The 19,955-nt window shown below is 34.3% G+C and overlaps 1 protein-coding gene across 8 annotated transcripts in view; it reads left to right on the top strand.

The window, feature by feature from the left end:
• LOC117178232 (mRNA export factor) overlaps positions 1 to 19,955 on the top strand; it is a 180,509-nt gene that overhangs the window by 146,408 nt on the left and 14,146 nt on the right. For all 8 annotated transcript variants that reach the window (XM_033369551.1, XM_033369553.1, XM_033369554.1 and 5 more), the window contains one exon: positions 19,289 to 19,483. In XM_033369551.1, coding sequence (XP_033225442.1) covers positions 19,289 to 19,483 — 195 coding nt within the window. The remainder of the gene's footprint in view (positions 1 to 19,288; positions 19,484 to 19,955) is intronic.

Below are 19,955 nucleotides of genomic sequence, written 5' to 3'. Positions count from 1 at the left end.
CTACGAGTCAATTTGTTTATGGAGTCAACTAAGAATGTCCAGTCGATGACACTTTTTTTTGTTGCTTTGTAAATTTAAAAGAACTATTAATTATTCAAACAATTTCAATTAAAAAATTAAGAGTGACCTTGTTTCTTTGTGTCAATTTGTTTACGGAGTCAACTAGAATTGTCTATCTGATGACTCTTTTCTATGTGTCTTTGTAAATTTGCAAGGTATATTAATTATTTAAACAATTTCAATTGAAAAATTAATAATCTACCCTTTTTCTACGAGGCAATTTGTTTACGGAGTCAACTAAGAATGTCCATTCGATGACTCTTCCATGTGGCTTTGTAAATTCACCAGATGTATTAATTATTTAAACAATTTTAATTAAAAAATTAAAAATGACCTTTTTTCTACCAGTTAATTTGTTTACGGATTCATCTAAGAATGTCCATTCGATGAATCTTTTCTATGCGGCTTTGTCAATTTACAAGATATGTTAATTACTTAAATAATTTCAATTTAAAAATTAGTAATTCGCCCTGTTTTCTACGAGGCAATTTGTTTACGGAGTCAACTAAGAATGTCCATTTGATGACTTTTTTATTTGGCTTTGTAAATTTACAAAATTTTACAAGATATATTAATTATTTAAACAATTTTAATTAAAAATTTTTAAATGACCTTTTCTCTGCCAGCTAATTTGTTTACGGATTCACCTAAGAATGTCCATTCGATTACTCTTTTCTATGTTGCTTTGTAAATTTACAAAATATATTAATTATTAAACAATTTCAATTAAAAAATTAAGAATGACCTTTTTTCTACGAGCCAATTTATTAACGGAGTCATCTAAGAATGCCCATGCGATGATTTTTTCTATGTGGCTTTGTAAATTTACAAGATACATTAATTATTTAAACAATTTCATTTTAAAAATTAATAATTTAGCCTTTTTTCTACGAGACAATTTGTGTACGGAGTCAACTAAGAAAGTCTATTCGATGACTCTTCTATTTGTTTTGTAAATTTACAAGATATCTTAATCATTGAAACAAATTTAATTAAAAAATTAAAAGTGACCCTTTTTCTACGAGTCAATTTGTTTACGGAGTCAACTAAGCATGCCTGTTCGATGACTGTTTTCTATGTTGCTTTGCAAATTTACGAGATATCTTAATCATTGAAATAAATTTAATTAAAAAATAAAAAGTCACCCTTTTTCTACGAGTCAATTTGTTTACGGAGTCAACTAAGCATGTCTGTTCGATGACTGTTTTCTATGTTGCTTTGAAAATTTACAGGATACATTAATTATTTAGACAATTTCAATTCAAACATTAATAATTTAACTTTTTTCTACGAGGCAATTTGTTTGTTGAGTCAACTAAGAATGTCCATTTCATGACTCTTTTCTATGTGGATTTGTAAATTTGCAAGATATATTTATTATTTAAACAATTTCAATTTAAGAATTAATAATTTAAACTTTTTTTCTACGAGGAAATTTGTTTACGGAGTCAACGAAGAATGTCTATTCGATGATTCTTTTCTATGTGGTTTTGTAAATTTACAAGATATATTAATTCTTTAAAAAATTTCAATTTAAAAATTAATAATTTTAACTTTTTGTCCACCAGGCAACTTGTTTATGGTGTCAACCGAGAATGTCCTTTGGGTGACTCTTTTCTATGTGGCTTCGTAAATTTACAAGATTTACCAGATCTCTCCATAATTATGGAAGTTTAACCGACTCCTTTAATGTTCTTGGTACCCCTTTTAATGCCGAGATACCTTTTGTGTTATCGGGCTAATGCCTTATTATTTTAATCTATCTTGGAAATTCGTTAGCAATCCACTTTCATTATCGACCCCTTGAATACCCTAAAGTGTTATATTTTTGTTACAGATTCCGAGAATTTAGTTTTTTTTATTATCTATTTTTGGAGAAGCCCCTCATATATTTCTCACAACGAAACGCCCGCAATTGTTGGTTAAATAAAGACCCAGTGTTACGACGCATTGTATATATGTGTGTGTATTGTGTGTGTGTGTATATATATATATATATATATATATATATATATATAATTCCCGTCATGTTTCGTATTTTATGCTACTGTACGTAGAACCCTTTTAACCCGCCAATAGTAACTTTGGCTTCCCTAAAAATTGTGAATATTATTGAATTTTATTATTGTATATTTTTTTTTGTTATTGATTTTAACCGTTGAGAATGTTTAACGTCGATAACTTTTTTTTCTTTTCTTCAAATTAAGTCATATATCATACCCTACCGTTGCCATTTTATACTGTCGAGACTATTTTATTTTCTTATTTTTCTTATTATAACTATGCTTGAACTATAAATATGTTGTTGTTTTTTGTGTGGTCTTATTATATCCATAATTAACTTTCTTGTTATCTTCTTCGATTGACCTATCTAAAATTTTAAATAAACTACCTATAAAAATTTTATACAAAAGATGAGCTTTGTAATTACGTAACCCTACCCTCTGTCATTTTCACGTTTAGGCTGAGCTAGTAGTTTTGTCCACCCTAAGGTTATCTTTTAGTATTTTTGGTTTATCTTTTTATTAGTTTGAAATCTTTTGCCTTTTGGTTATCTGATTTTGTTCTTATTATTGTCATTGTAGAGATTTTCTTAAAATCTTTTGTTGATCTTTTTTTTAATTATTTCATATTTTAACTTAAGGTTCACCCTTTTAATCGAAGTCAGTGAGGCCCCCCCTTTTTTTATCCTTTAGCCTGAAACTCATAGCGTTTAGTGAGGTTTGCCTTTTCCGTTGGGAATATAGATTCCATTCTCCTTTATCGTTTCTCACTCACTTTGCTTGAATTAGTTGGCCTTTGTCCCAAGCAAGGACTGGCGCCCAATAATCTGATTTTTTTGTATCTAATTGTTAGTTCAGAAGCTGTCGGTAGAATCATCTCTCATATAGTTCAATTTCTCTGCTTAGGGTGGCAAGTGCGCTACTGAGAGACCTTCAAATTTAATTTTTGTTTTGTTTGAAAAGTAGCGTTACATTGTTAAATTTACAATAATTATTAATTATATAAATAACTGTCAGACAGAGTTCAGAATTGGGCAATTTTTTAAACGAATTGGGTAAGTTTTTTTTACAAATTTAAATAAGAGCGTCTTTTCGATTAATTATAGTAATCAGATTTTCAAGATTTATTATTTTTAAAAAATCCCTGAGCAAATTAAGGGTTTGGGCATTTTTGGAAGAAAAGGCTTAATTTGTTTACGGAATCAACAAAGGATGTATTTCCAATCTCTTTTTCCTAGGAGACTGCAAATTTGCTATAATAATTTACTATTCAAATAAATTTCATTTAAAAAATTCAGAACTTAACGATTTTTTAAATTTCGATTCATTTAACCATTACAAAAATTCTTTTTTATAAGAAAATGTAATGTATACATTTAAATGTATGCACTATATATTTAATAAGAATCAAACAAGAAATTAAAACTTTATAATGGTAAAAACTTTCATTTTCATAGGTTCCAGTAATTATTTGTTTTTATTAATTTATGACATTAATTTCATATTCTCTTCAGTTGAATATTTTACTTCATCAAGATTTTCTGTAGTATATTTTCTCTTGCAATATACTACTCCATATATTTTACTGTGATTAATCACTCAGTCGAACATATAACCAGTATTATTATTAACTATTGTAATATGCTTTTTTATATTTAAAAACCCTCTGATACAGAGGTCTCTCAACTTAACATTGTATGCGCATTTGAAAAATTTTCCTTTTACTAAGGTTAGCCTAAAATCACTTTATGAATTTTCGTACAATTTCATTACAATGAGGCTAAATACGAGTTTATTTGAAGTGCTCGCATTTGTCTAAACATTTGGCCAGATAAGAAGAAAACTGCAGAAAATCACCTCCCGGCCGTACGTCGTAGATGGTCACCCATCCAAGTGCTAGGGGGCGCTTGAAATGGCTTCACATTTGGATTCTTCTCCAGTCGAGATCATTTACTATGTATTTCTCTGAAAATTTGTACGCGTCGGCATTGTAGATGTTTCTTCCAAACTTGCATACAAATGTTTAGTGTTGCACAATAATTTATTCTGCATCGTGAGAGGATATCCTTGCGAAGCCGTGTAAGAATAGAGTTCATTGAAGTAAAAATGATTAGCATGGTACTTTATTGAACTTCATTTCTAAATAAAATAATTGCAAGTGTCTGAGCTTCTAGTGGGAAAAAAACCGAGGGAATTGAACCCGATTTACCAGACGACGAAGTATCACATGCTCTTAAGGTTTTATAAAACATTTCAAGTGCAATTTTTTTCTATGCGAAAGGGCTAAAATTTTGAATTTGTTTACATTATTTGTTTATAAAATTTAAATGGTTATATTTTATCAAATATTAATAAATATTTATTTCAAGGTCATGTGATACTTAGATAATGATCTATTTGACCAGTTTTATGTTCCCCCGGCTTTTTGCCTAGAATAATAAATATTTTTTCTTAAAAATTTGGGACATGATAGCGAACATGCTATCGGGCGTCCCCGCTCACTTGTTTTGTGTGTCAATTCAACAATTTTTTATTTTGTTAGATTAATTTGTGTGGCGCTTAGAATTTAGTATCGATTTTATCAGTGATAGATTCCCTTAGATTTTTCCTATAATAATAAAGATTTTGTCTTCAAAATCTGAGGAATGATCGCGAACATGTTAACGGACGTCCCCGAACACTTTTTTTGAGGAGGATTTAAAAAAATATATTTTTTCTAAATTTGATGTGTCTGTGTGTATTTCGAAGTTATGGGTGTTGCAATTCTCTCTCAGAATTATTCTTGAGTGCTACCAACATCATCGGTACGACAGAGACCTACATTATCGAAATAACAGGGAGCTGAAAAACGATCCTAACCTCAAAAAAGAGTCCGAGGACGTCTGTTATGATATTTTATAGCATCTCCGAATTCAGTATAAAATTTGTTTATTTTTGTGAAAAAAGCGGGGGGAACTGTAGCCGATTGACCACACGACGAAGTATCACATGCCCTTAAGGAATACCTGATGTCGTTGGGGCGTTTGAAGGAAATTATAATTTGAAAAAATCTCATATTTTAATATTTTGTAAGAATTGTTTATTGCAATGGTTATTATAAAATTTTCAATTATTTTTGTAATTAAATGTCATTCTTACAATAATATGAAGCATTTTTGGCAACGAGAATTTTTTTTACCGATAATAAGACTATTTGACAATTTGCTCATAAAATTTGTGTATAACAAATAAATGGAATAATGAACAAATTATTTGTATTCTATGAGTTCCCAAACATTTATTTAAGATAATATGAAGTTGACCTAATCTGCTATTAAAGCGTAAAAAATGGTGATATACAAAATTTCAGTTTTTCCATACTTTGAGTGACAAAATTATTAATAAACAAATAGAGGAGACAAAAGTTCGGAGCGTCAAGCTCTTCAAAATTTTAAGAACTTCAATTAAAAAAAAAATTTAATTGGACCAAAATTATGGCTGCGGACATTTATGAACGAAAGAAGTGCATTTCTTCCCACTGTGCGTCATGTTGCGATATATACCCGTTTAAAGCCACGTGACGTTTGGGTCACGTGACCATCACTTTTTTATTTCCCAACTTATTTTCACATGAAGCGCTGTATCAAGTTGAAAATTTAGGATAATAAATAAGAAGCACTGAGAAAGGTGGGTCTGGTCCTATATTTTAAAAGTTATAAAAAAAGCAACAAAAAATATTTAAAACAAAAAAACTTATTTCATAAGGCCTTAAACAGTGGATTGTAAACAGTAAATGAAATTTATGTTTCTGCAGTGTATTCATTAATACAAGTCATATTGTGTACATTACAAATGAAAAATTGGTATTTTCTTCTAATAATTTATTTATGCAACTGTCCACGAGTCGGGAATTTTCTTTTGTCTGCTTTTTACTTCATCTAATTTTTATTTTTCTACCTTTTGGGAGCAAATCTTTAGTTGAAAATTCAACAATTCTGTTACAGTCATCCGTTTTAGTTGAAAATGCAAGTATCGTCATCGAAAATTTACTTGTAGCTCCAAACTGATATTTTGGTGTTTGAAAGTCAACTTAAATCTGTTGGGATAAAACTTCAACTATTTTTTCCAATCTTCGTCTTGTTAACTTATAAATTCATATATTTTAGTAGAAATTGCATCTTTCTTGGATAAAAAAGTAATTTTTTGATTGTTGAGAATTATAATGTTTATTTTCCTAATAATAGATATAATTATTTTGCTATGATTTATTTTGATAAAAAGAGATATTTCGGGTTCCAATCGTGTACAAAACTACGAATTTTGCCGAAATTTCGTGAACATTGCAGTTCACTTCTTTAGGGCTATTTTTAAACTAAGGTATCAGGTTATGTTGTCCTTATGTATATTCTCCACGATGCCAATGATTGGCCAGAGCACTCCACTGTGGGGACTGGTCAAGCCTGATTGGCCAATCAAGTTTTTTTTTTAATCCAGGAGGACGGAGCGCCAAATCGGATTGGTATTATATCCATAGTCCTTATTGATGTCATTAAGGTGTTTTAAGATTTCGATTACTTCTCTATGTTTTCTGGGAAAGATAGTGTGTTTTCGTGATGACTGTTGTTTTGTCAAATAAAATGTTATGTCCTGTTTCGATATAATGCCGAGCTAGTGCTGATTGCGTGAAATGTTTTAGCCTGACTTTACTCTCATGTTTCTTTATACGTTGACTCACCGTTCTCCCGGTTTCTTCAATATAGACTTTGCTACAAGAACAAGGGATTTTATATATTCCTCGATTACTGAGGGGTGCCTTTTTGTCTTTAGGGTTATTTAGTAGTTGTTTTATATTCACAGATGGCTTAAATATGATTTGAATGTTGTTTTTATTGAGATTTTTTCCCTTTTGTTCTGTGACACCTTGGATTTAGGGTAGGATGGTCGTAATTTCTCTCTTATTTCTTTCGTAAGTTGTGTTAACTTGTTTTTTTTTAGTACATTTTCTTATAGATTTATCAGTCCGTATTGAGCTGTTCTATGACTTTCTTTGGGAGGTTCGATGTACTCAAACCCACTTTTGCTTTGCAGCCAAACATAGCTTCGTAGGGTGACTGTTGTATACCTTGGTGGAAAGAACGATTTTTAATAATTTGGACGAATCGAAGACTTTCTGCCCAGTGCTTTGTTTGATTAGTCTGCATCTATGTAGTTAGTATATTTTGGAAATCTTGGTTTGCGCGTTCAACGGATCCTTGACTTTGACTATGCCGAGGTTTTCCATGTACGATCCTAATACAGGCTCTTTTGATCAAGAGTCATTAGGAAGGGATACAAAACTGAAGGGTGGGTAGCTGGTTTTACAAAAATTCTCTCCAATTGTAGTTATAAAGACTACAAGAAATTTTCCAGAATGTAAGAGTGGGGTTCAAATGTCGAATTGCTTTACACCTGATCTGCTGATGAAGAGCAGGTGACACACTTGAATCCACTTCTGACTTTACTTCTCTAAGAATTGGAAATTGTATAGGTAGTACATTTCCAGTCTTTTCAGAAGATCATGTTTTTAGTCATAAAATAAGTAAAACAAAATAAAAGGGAAAATAAGAAGCATTTCAAATCATTTTCATTGTAAACTTTTAATTAAATAAAGCATTTATATTATGTATATGGAATACATCGATTTATACATACTTACTATTGTCCTAAACTTCAAACTTTGTATTACTCAGTAAAATAAAAGTATTTCTGGCTTTGGCCAGTATACCCGGGCCACTTCGCGCTTTGGTCGGCGAAAGCCGGAAATAGTAATACGAAGCCATTCATTTCGGGCTTTGGCCGTAACATATATATATCCTTAATATAAAATCTCTAAACGATATTGTCGATTTCGATTGTCACAATACTCGATTTCATTGTTATATGCGTGTGACACGAGGCGTCAGTGGATTAGACAGCAGTGGACAATAGTCACAATTGCTCGTTCTTTGATAGCTACACGCGTGCGACATGAGGCATCCGTGAGTTAGACAGTAATGGAACGTTGCACGTGTTCATTGGCTACGGTGCGCGTCTGTACTTGATTTTTAAATATGTAAGCGAACTAGAGCCAATGAACGCCGCACAGATCAAGCATGCGCAAGTATTTCTGGATCACTGTTGGAAATAATAATCTAATCAAATTTCGAAGTCGATAATATGAATCAACACTTCTCCTTTACCACCACCTTGCCACCCATGTCGCCGCAATACAGGGCCTATGCTTGTTATTTTATGATCGAATTCTTATTTCAATTTAAGCCTCTATCTGGACCATTAAGTATATCTATCTGAGAGTTCTATGGGTAGGGTTGGTATATTTTTATTTACAAGTTAATGTTTAAGTTATTTTTTGTTATTAATATAAACATTAACATTAAGTAATATTCCTTTGAAGCATGGAATTTGTTATAATTTTTGTTATCAAAGTCCATTGCTGGTGTAACATGCGATAACTTTAATGCCACTTTAATGTAAATCATTCGTATACCTACAAAAATCTATAAAATATTATTTTTTGCTATGAAAAGTTACGTAAATGTACTACAAAAACTTTACGAAAGTTAAGCTTTTACTCATTTTTCTTAATACAAAAAAATACTCCGTGTTTGAAATGCATTGAAAATTAGAAAAAATTTTCATGCAGGTTACACAAAAATTTCATTTAAATTTGTCAAATTTTTGGATAAAAACAGAAACTATTTTATTCAGGATTAAAATAAAAAATAGCTTTTTATGTTTTCATCCTACGTCTTTTTGATATTTTTTTTAACTGCGAGCAGTTCGCTCTTGAATTGCAAAATGTAATATTAATCTCAAAATCTCAATAAGTTGCTACCGTATGTTATATCATCAATGAAATTTTATAACAAATTTCATGCTTCACAGAAATTATACTTAATGTTAATGTTTATATTAAATGCAAATAATAACTAAAGCATTAACTTATAACTAAAAATACACCAATGTTACACTAACTTTACTCAATAGCGTAAAAGTACCATCAAACTTCTTGCACTTCACCTTTACCACAAAACAGCTGCATAAAATATATAGGCTTCGAATGTTTTATATTCTTTTAAATAATATATTGTTTAAGAAATGTGGTAAAATTAGTTTTTGATCAACTAAACAGGAACTTACAACGAAATAGTTAAATATTCAATCAAAAAGATGAATTTTCAAGGGAGAAGTTTTATATTTCTAACAAAAAACACAAATTTTTCACAAAATACGGGAATTTTCAAACCAATAATTCCATTTTCAACTAAAAAAGAACAATCTCCAATAAAAAATATCAAATTTCAAACAAAAATAGAATAATTCAGTTTTTAGTTTATAAAAGATAGTATTCAATCAAAAAATTACATTTTCTACAAGTTATTTAACATTTTCACTAAAACAGGCAAATTTGACACCAAATAGTAAAAGTTTTAACAAAAAAGGTGAATTTTCGATCACAAAGAATAATTTACTATTTAAAAAAATCTATTTTTTTAAATAATAGAATTTTCAATCTAAGAATAATAATATAAAAAGTATTTAAAATAAGATAGAATTCCCTTAAAAACAGGCAGGTTCTACGCATTATATAGCAAAATCTCTCATTGATTAACATTTTTTATAGTAAATTATGCAAGAGGTTTTTTCTGATATAAAAAAAATCGAATTTAGACGTCTATGTTAAGAATAACAAAAACAGATTAATTGTTCGCCCATAAAATAATTTTTAATTAAAAAAATGAAGTTTCAATAAAAAATATTAAATTTTAAACCAAAACTGAATAATGAAGTTTTTAGTTTATAAAAGTTAATATTCAATGAAACAAATGAATTTTTCTACAAATTATTTCAAATTTTAATTAAAACAGACGAACTTGACACCAAATAGTAAAAGTTTTAACAAAAAAGATGAATTTTCAATCGCAAACATTAATATTCTATTAAAAAATTTTTTTTACAAATAATTCAATTTTCAACTAAATTAATTTTTAATGCAAGGGCAATATTATAAAAAGTATTTAAAATAAAATAGAATTCAATTAAAATCGGATAAGTTCTACACATTATTTAGCATGTGATAAATAGGGATGTGATAAATAGGGATAGAGAGGAATGGAAGGGCGTTAACGAAGAAGTAGAAATGGAGGAATGGACGGATTATTTGAAGGGACTATTAGGGGGAGAGCAAAATAAGATCAAAGGGGAAAAGTGTAGGATAGTCCAAGGGGAAATGGAGGAAGGGAACGAGATAACAAGAGAAGAAGTGGATGAGCCAATAAATAGGTTAAAAAGAAACGAGGCGACAGGAGAAGATGGGATGGAGAACGAAGCGATGAAGTTTGAAGGAGAAGGGATTAGGGATGGGATGTGGAAGATCTGCAACAAGGTCTTGAAAGGGAAGGTTGGCCGGAAGAGTTGACGACGGGACTGGTGGTACCGCTTGTCAAGAAAGGGAAAGGAAAGAAGGTAGAGGAATACAGAGGTATCACTCTCATGTCAGTCGGCTATAAAATATATGCAGAAATCTTAAGAAAAATGTTGGAGAGTCAGGTAGAACAAAAAGAAAGTATCCCACATAATCAGATGGGATTTAGAAAAGGGATGGGACCTATAGACAATATCTACGTACTTAACTATTTAGTTAACAGAAATTTGGAGAGAAAGAAAGGGAAACTAGTCGCTTTGTTCGTAGATTTCAAAGCAGCATTTGACTCAATGAACAGAAAAGTGTTATGGCAGGCAATGAAAGAGATGGATGTAGAGGAAAAGTTGCTGGAGAGAATTTTTACTGGAACCAGGATTAGGGTGAAAATAGGAAAGAAAAAAGGGCAATTTTTCTGGACAGGCTGAGGTCTAAGGCAAGGGTGCCCGTTGAGTCCGTTACTATTTAGTATCCTACTGGCAGACTTAGAGGAGATGATAAAGGAGAAAGGGAAAGGAGGAACGGTTTTGGGTAATAGCAAACTATACTCTCTAGCAAAAAGTGGAAATTGTGGAGGAGTTCTGTTACCTAGGTTTTTGGTTTGAGGCAGAAGGAGGAAACGAGCTGCAGGTGAGGAAAAGAATTGAATGTGCGAGTAAAGTAATGGGCCAAGTATGGGGTATAGGAAAGAGAAGGTTCAAGAACGATTGAAGAATGAGGGTCTGGTTGTTTGATGCGTTCGTGTGGGCGGTGTTGTGTTATGGTGTGGAGATCTGGGATGGAAGGAACATAGGAAAGTAGAGAGCATGCATGAGCGATTTCTGAGATGGGTAATGGGGGTTAGCTGGAGTTGCCCAGGATATATGTTAAAAGAAGAGTTAGGAAGAGAAAATATGGTTACTAAACAAACTGAGAGAGCCTGGAGGTTTGAAGAGTAGCTAAAAAGGAGAGAGGGAAGTAGAATTGCACAAACATGTTTCGGCGAAATGCGGAACAATGAAGCGAGAGGTAATGTGGGAAATTCAAAATGGGAGGAAGAAAGGAGAAAAATGAAAAGGGTGTGTAATATTCGAGAAGGGGTTATGGAGTGACAGGACATTGGGTAAGAGCTATTGGTTAAACAAGGAGAAGAGAAATCGACAAAGATTATATATTCGGGGTACAATAGTTGGTATATGATGCTTAAAGGGTTGACGGAATCAGAATATCTGCAAAAAATAAAAAAGGAAGAAAAATGGAGTAGGGTTGTATGGTTCAGAATGGGAGAAGGAGTGAGAGCAGGCAGATATTGGATAGCTGAAGAGGAGAATTTATGCAGAGTATGTGGATACGAAATGGAGTCATGGGCACATGTCATGGGCACATGGAGTCATGGGACAGGGAGTGATGTGGATGAAAAAATTGGAAGAAGTAAGGGAAAGCAAGGGAGTAGGGCAGAGCTAAACGGGTGATCTTGAAAAGGAACGGTAAAAAGCGAAAATTGTTTTCAATATCGTGGAAAATGCATTTTTTATGGTAAGAGGACACGGAAGCCTTGGAAGCTCACTCATTTTAGGAATTAATGTCACTAACATTTACTATTGTTTATCCTACGTAATGCGAAAGATTAGAATATAAGTAGTAGTTAAGTTAGACTAAGGATGGAATTGTAAATATATGTACAGAGAGCGAAGGCCCTCAAACCCGTAAAAGGGAGAGATTATATACATATATACATACATACATACATACAACTAAAAAAGATCACACTTTAATTTAAAAAATTAATTTCCTACCAAAAATATCATAGTTGAATTTTGGGTTGAAAAAATTAATGTACAAAAAAAAACAGTGTTATAAAAATTATTGAAGAGAATTCTGTTCTTTTTAAATTGAATTTTAAGAGAAATATTTTTTCGTTATGAAAAAAATCTATGTTCAAAAAATTAATTTTTGACCCATAAGATTAATGTTTTACAAAAAAGACGAGTTTTCAACCAATTAATTGATTTTTAAACTATAATGGAACAGTTTTAAACATTTTTTGTTGAAAATGCTCAACAGTTTAGTTGATTTTTTTTCTGTCTTGGCTGAAATTGTTTCTTGGTTAAAAACTCATCTCTTTGGGTATAAACTTAATTTTTTTAGTGAACATGAACACAAAAATGTTTCCCTTTTGGTTGGAAAATCAACTATTTTTTCGAAAACTTTCCTTTTCGGGTTGAAAACTCAACAATTTTGTAGATATTTTTCTTTATTCGTTTTAGAGCTTTGCTCTCAATAGTATATGCATATACACATCTACAACTATAAGTTGGTAGTTGTGAATTATCTTTTTTTAAAGCTCCTTTTTTGAGGACTCAATCATTTTGTTTAAAATTTGTCTTTTTTGTTTACATTCGACTATGTTATGTTTTTGCATGAAAATGTAACTATTTGGTTGCAAATTCGTTAATTTTTTTAAACTGAAAATTAAACTTTTTCATTTTCAGTGAAAACGGTTTTTTTTTTAAATTTGACTTTTTAACGAAATATTTGGTTTACAACCGAATAGTTTAACTTACCTTCTTCCCTACTTTCGTTTCTCATCTTTTTTCCTTTTTACTATTTCTCATTTTCCTATCTTTCGTTCCTTCCTTTCCTAGTTTCCCTGCACCTCATTTCTTACTATCTGTTCCCTTTCTTCATTCCAATCCCACCATACTCCGTCTATCTGTATTCACCTATACTTAACACATGTTCTCTTTCCCTTTTTCTTTCGTCTTGCGCTATTTTCCCTAATTTATACTGCATCTTCCTTTCTACCCATGTCAAATCATCCTCTATTCTCTCTGGAGTTTCATATAATAACCTCTTCTTTGTCATCACCTCCCTCTTATGTTCCCATTTCTTTAGTTTCACCAGTACCATTATTTCCCATCTTGATGCTGAGTTTTTCTGATCTTTTGGTGAAATTTGAGGTGATTGGATTGTGGAAGTGTGTAAAAGGGTATGGATGCGAGAGATTAATTAAGGAATTGTGAGATTGAAAAGGGGAGGTAGATATTTTGAAGGATTGAGACAGATTTGTGTGGAAGTTAAGGTTAGGTTGTTTAGAGATTTGTGACAGCGTGGGAGAACTGTGTTGATCGGGTTGGTAGTAGCAAAGTTGGGTAGCGACAAAGAAAGGCGAGACAGGTACCAGACCGCGATGGTAGATAGAGACAGGGAAGCATAGAAGGCGGGAGAGTTTGAATTTGATTCATGGCTCTTCTTCCTCATCTTTCCACGCGCTCATGACATAAGCCCGTCTCGCTCTTTGACATATACTCTACTCACAGTACAGCCTGATAGCGTAAGCACGTAGTGACACCAAAACTATGCCACGTGCTTACTCAGTGATAAAGAAACGCCAAAATGCTCAATTTTTCTTGCTCAAATTTAAAGTTGGAAATAATCAATACTCAATACTGTAGCGACCTACGATTTTAAATATTATCTTTTGGAGTTGAAGAAAAAATAAATGGTACACGATTTTCGTCTTTCAACCTTTGGGTAACTTTCAGTTCAAATTTCAACTTTCAGTAATACTTTAAAGCAGCAGTTAGACACGTTCGAATAATCAAACTTTATTACAGTAGCAGATGTCAGATCAGTGTTAGTCCATGGGACGAACCCACAAAGTGGTAACCCTGAACGTGGATATCAGGGGATATTGAAAGTGACACCATTTATTTAAGGTTTAAAAGGAACCGATCAGTGAAAATGGCTGAGACAGATGGTGACAATAACTGGCAAGGTTCGCGCAATCTCGACGCGCAATTCGCTTACGAAGTTCGAGATATTCTTACGTCTCCTCCAGCCGGCGGGAAGTACGAAAAATTAAAGAGCGAGCTGATTCGTTTTCTTGGAAATTCGCTAGACAAGAAAATGCGAGAACTTTTGGAAAATCTACAAATCGGTGACACGACGCCTTCACAATTTTTAAGGCATTTACAAGGGCTACCAGGCCGAGTATTCTCGAAAGAAGCTCTCCGTTCTATTTGGCAGCATCGAATGCCCTTGTCCATGCAGGCAATCCTCTCGACACAGAAACAGGCCACCTTAGAGCAAACAGCAGAACTCGCGGACGCGATCGCGATAACGAATCATTCAGGGCATATAGATGCGGTATCAATGTCAGCCTCAAGTATAACCCTTTTGCATGAGGTTTCCCGGAACGAGAACCGCGGCCGAAGTAATTTTCGAAGTCAATCGCGAGACCGCCGCTGTAGCCTCTCTCGCAACTCAAACGCGAATGGAATTTGTTGTTATCGCGAAAAATATGGGGACCAGGCCTGATATTGCAGAGCTCCGTGCACATTTCAATCGAGAAACGACCATGGCCGGCGCTGAGTGAGGCGAGAGACTAATGCCCGGAATCTCGCCGCCTCTTCTACAATGACAGGAAGACAAAAACGCAGTTCTTAGTGGATACGGATGCAGACCTCTGCGTATTTCCTCGCTCATTCATACGTGACCAAAGACAGAGGAAAAAGTACGAAATTTACGCGGCAAACGATACGCTCATACGGAATTTTGGGTTCGAAAATTTAAATTTAGATTTAGGTCTCAGGAGAGAGTTCACCTGACATTTTGTGATTGCCGATGTTTCGAAGCCTATCCTGGGAGCAGACTACCTGTACAACTACGTTTTTCTAGCGGATATCAGGAATAAAAAACTTCTGGACACTAGCACAACGTTCGCCACCACAGGTCGGGTCTCCGCGTCCAAGGTAAGCTGGTTAGACATCCATGCGATTAGTGGACCATCTCCGTGGTCAAAACTTTTACAAGAATATCCAGATATCACAAAACCTGCCGGGACGTTCTGCGAACCCAAGCACGCGACAAAACATTTTATCCATACTACTCCAGGTCCACCGGTTTCTGAGAGAAACCTAGAAGGTCGCTCCCGAACGATTGAAGCAGGCCAAACATGAATTTCAGCAAATGATTCAAATGAGTTTGACACGTCGTTCAAAGAGTAGCTGGTCATCACCGCTCCACATGGTTCCAAAGAAAGACAACCAGTGGAGACCATATGGCGATTACAGACGGCTGAATGCAAGGACTATACCGGATAACTACCCAGTTCTGCGCTTGCAGGATTTCGCCTCTACTCTCCATGGTAAAACAATTTTTTCAACCATCGATCTCGTCAGAGCATATAACCTGATTCCCGTGGCCGAGGAAGACATCGCGAAAACAGACATCACGACGCCCTTCGAACTCTTCGAGTTTCCCTTCATGTCGTTCGGTCTCAGAAATGCCGTGCAAACTTGTCAGCGATTCATGAACGAGGTGCTGAAGGGACTCGACTTCTTTTGCGTATACATCAACGATGTACTCGTAGCCTCGACGTCAGAAGAAGATCACAAAGAACACCTTCGCCAGGTATTCGAGAGATTTCAAAAATACGAGTTCCTAATTAATCCTGCGAAATGTGTCTGGGGCGTGCCTTCGGTGAAGTTTTTAGGATTCGAAGTGACAGCTCAAGGTCTACGACCCCTTTCTGAGAAATTGGAAGCAGTCTTTAACTTTCCAAGGCCTGAAAAAGCCAAGTAGCTGCGACGTTTTTTTGGATACAATCAAATTCAACAGAATTGCAATTCCGAAGACAGCCGAAGTTCAAGCACGTCTCAATAATCTGCTTCGCGGAAACATTAAAGGGAAAGCACCTATTCAATGGAATCCGGAAGCCTCGAATAGCTAAAGGGCAACATTGTTCGGGTTGGTCAGCACCAACTTATTTTTCCATCGGTTTGAGAGGCAGTCGTGTCCGATACTTAATCATTGCCAGAACTCAGTACTCCTAATTCACTTCTAATTTGCTTCTAATCTATTTCTATTACTCTCGCGCTCGACAAATTCGGTTCTACCTTTTTTGGTAATAAACGATTAATGTATGTGCAAATAAATCTATTTATTTACTTAAACACCCCTCATCTTCTGAATTGAAATGCTGACGAGATTCCTGCCTTGCAGGTGCAAAAGTCCAAGCAAATGCGTTTCCCTATAAGAATTTCGCACACCTAGAAAAATAGCTGCAAGTTGGACTTCATATCTCTTCCTTCCTAATCCAAATTCTGCAATTCTGAACGTCGGGATCAAGGATTTGACAAATTTTAATTGATAAAAATCTAGTATGTAAGACGAAGTCACATCCTATACCGGGCAACGGAATTCCATTTTTCGATCCAGCGAAGGGAGTGAGCCGCCGGAATTGATGGATACAACCATCTAAATGGCAATTGCAAGTTTAATTCCGATCATGCAAGCGTCTTTACAAATAAAAAGGGGAAACGACTGGGATAAACACCTTAAAAAATTACAGCGTAACCTGAATGAGTCCTAAAATAAGATTACGGGGAAAAAGCTCTTTCGAATTATTATACGGTTTCATTAATCGTGACGACGAAGGGGAATTGCGTAATTTAACAATAGATGGCGATGTTCGTTATACCGATCCTAAAAAGCTACAACAAAAAGCATGCAGAAATACCAATTATGAGCAGGCGAAATATAAAAAGCGATATGACCGTCACCAATCAATTAACATTAAATACGAAACAGGGGACGTCGGATTCATGAAAAAAGATATAATTTTTATTTTTATTTCAGAACTCGAGGACGAGTTTTGAAAGGATGGCCGAATGCTAGCGCCAAATGGCCGATTACGTATTCGGGCCTTTGTATCTACTGAGACGAAGAGGTGTGTGTGTGTGTGTGTGTGTGGAACGATCGGCTGTCCGGTGTGCGCAACTCGAGTTAGCGCACGTGCGATTGAGCGATACTACAAAGCGACTTTTAGTCTAATGTTTACGTTTTGATGCAACTGTTTGTGTGAGACGAACCATTAGTCTTTACTGAACTATTAGTTCATACTCAAATCTTTGAAAATTTCGAACATTTGGAAGTACACGTAAACTGTGTATAAAACGCCTTTTTTAAAAAAAAGCGTCAAGGGAATTTTAAGTATACCAAAATACTTGCACTTCACCAGCATATATTGATAGTGCCTTGTAAAGCAATAATTCTTGAATCTTTCCACAATCAGCATTCGCCATGTCAACAACCACACTGGTTACTATTGGTGCGTTAATTTAAAATGATTCAACGTGCAAATCAATTGTCTATAACAATCGAATGTTGTACAAAAATTTAAACTAATTCTTTCATCGAAAAAGAGGCTTATAAAGTGAAAGTTGAAATAAATATTTATTTTTACTTCTCAACCGTTATTATTTGTTGTAAACAATTGATTTGCGCACATGATAATTTCAAATGAGCGCGCCTCCAGTAACCAATCCGCTTGCTGACATGATGCATACTCAGTTCACACACAGTTCGGTAATAATGATTTATTTAGAAGATATTACAAAAATTAAGTTTTCTCCTATGCATTTGGTGCCACTATTTCCGCTCAACATTCGACGAAGTGAAGTCAGTTGGCGATCAAGGGGAAATTTCTAATTCGAAGAACTGTGTAATGTGACATCACCCAGGCTAGTTTTTAATGTAGGATTTTCTTGCCTATGTGAATTGTTCCAGAATACCTACCACCTCATTTAAAAAAATTTGTACCTAAAGATAGGGACTCCCGAAACGCTTGCCTCACATGCGTACAAGATATCTGCAACGTTTCAATAATTTTCCGTAATTTTTTATCACAGAGAAAAGGCTTTCATGGACCTACTATAGTGATTTGATTCTTAATTCTGCATTCAATGGTGCAGATACATAAACGAATATTTGCAACCATTTGTTTTTTATAATGCTTCTCGTCTACTTATGTCTCAAAATTACTGATCTTATAAATAAACATTATCGGAATAACTTGACAGGATGATATAAATAAGTTATATTATATTGGATAAATCAACTCGTTTGATACTTTTGCCATTGGCATTATCCAAACATCACTAATTTATCTACATTTTCTAAGTTTTATCTATGATGTCAATGGATGTTTAATTAGCTTACGCTTAAATAATTTTCTGACCACAGTGTAATTATCATAAGTAGACATCTGACTGAGCGAGTTCAATCCGAGTGCGCTTGACTATTATATCCGGGAAAACAGGTGAACGGAGTGGAAGGGTGACTGTCGAGTGTTGGAAGCGTAACGAGTGAGGGTCAATAAAAATAGAGTCCGGTTCAGGGAATCGAAGCCTTGGCCGCCAGCTCGGAGTCCGAGGCGCTTCCACTGCACTAACCACGGAGTCGGTGATGAATTACATAAAGTCATCTCCGATCATCTATTGCCTCATTATGATCACTCTAAGTCAGTCTTTGGGCTAAAAAGAGGGAGCCTATGTGACGTGGACCATGTACCACGTTAAACGAAATATGACATACCTGCCTGGCGAGGGGAAATTGATTGAAAGACCACATGCTTTAGCTCCACAGATAGTTCCCTCTGTTCAGCTGCAGAGGCTTGGGATAGTGGAAGCTCTCGTGAAGTTGAATTAGTGGAAGACAGTGGAAGTGGAAAAATCTCATCTGTCAACTGAGTAATTTTGACGAAATTTCCCCTCTGGACAAGCTTGATATATCAGTAATCACCACTTATTTGCGTTGCAATGAGATAAGTTTAGGTTTAGAATATATAGATCAAAAACCGACATTCATCCGACAAAGAACAACCTTGAGAGAAAATTCATAAAATGTTGGTTCTGCAGTAAATTGTTTAAAAATTGCATTTAGTATTAAAAACAACAAATTTTTCATTGTGCAAAATCAGGACTTTGTAATTAATACGTAACCTAACTTAATTTTATTACAGGTAAATGACATAGCCTTCCACCCGGTCCATGGCACTTTGGCCACTGTTGGTAGTGACGGAACCTTCAGTTTCTGGGACAAGGATGCTCGCACGAAATTGAAGCCTTCGGAACCGATGGAACAACCCATAACGCGTTGCTGCTTAAATCATAATGGTCAAATATTCGCTTATGCTGTTTCATACGACTGGTCGAAGGTAAGTGGTGTGACGACTAAAAGAAAAAGTTAAATGGAAGACATTAAACTTAGAATGAATTATAATTTAAATTACTCTTTGAGCTCAAAATCCTACTCTGATGAAAAATATCGCAGATATTGCAAATAAAAAATTGATCAAATATGAAAAAGCGCACATGCAAATACTTCCGTTAAAAAGAGACTTTCCAAATCCTCTTTTTCCTTCTCCATTCCACAAATCAGGCTCAAATTACGTTATCAATTGCAAATTGTATATTTTTTTAAATCAAGCAAAATCACCTAATTTCACCAGGTTAATGCATGGGTTGCGAGGAAACTGGTTTACAAAATCTACGCCGAATAAATACTGGGCGAATTTTAAATGTGTTCGATCCAGCTTCAATATCGGTGTCTGGCTAGGCTGGAGAGTCCGTCATCATTCGCTCGCGTCGCGCTGTAGCACTTTTCCTCGTACATATTTTTTATTAATT

This window comes from Belonocnema kinseyi, chromosome 8 (assembly GCF_010883055.1).
Source record: "Belonocnema kinseyi isolate 2016_QV_RU_SX_M_011 chromosome 8, B_treatae_v1, whole genome shotgun sequence".
In the NCBI taxonomy this organism is placed as follows: domain Eukaryota; kingdom Metazoa; phylum Arthropoda; class Insecta; order Hymenoptera; family Cynipidae; genus Belonocnema; species Belonocnema kinseyi.
Note: the sequence above shows the minus strand (reverse complement) of the source record. Positions and strands in the feature narration are given on the sequence as shown.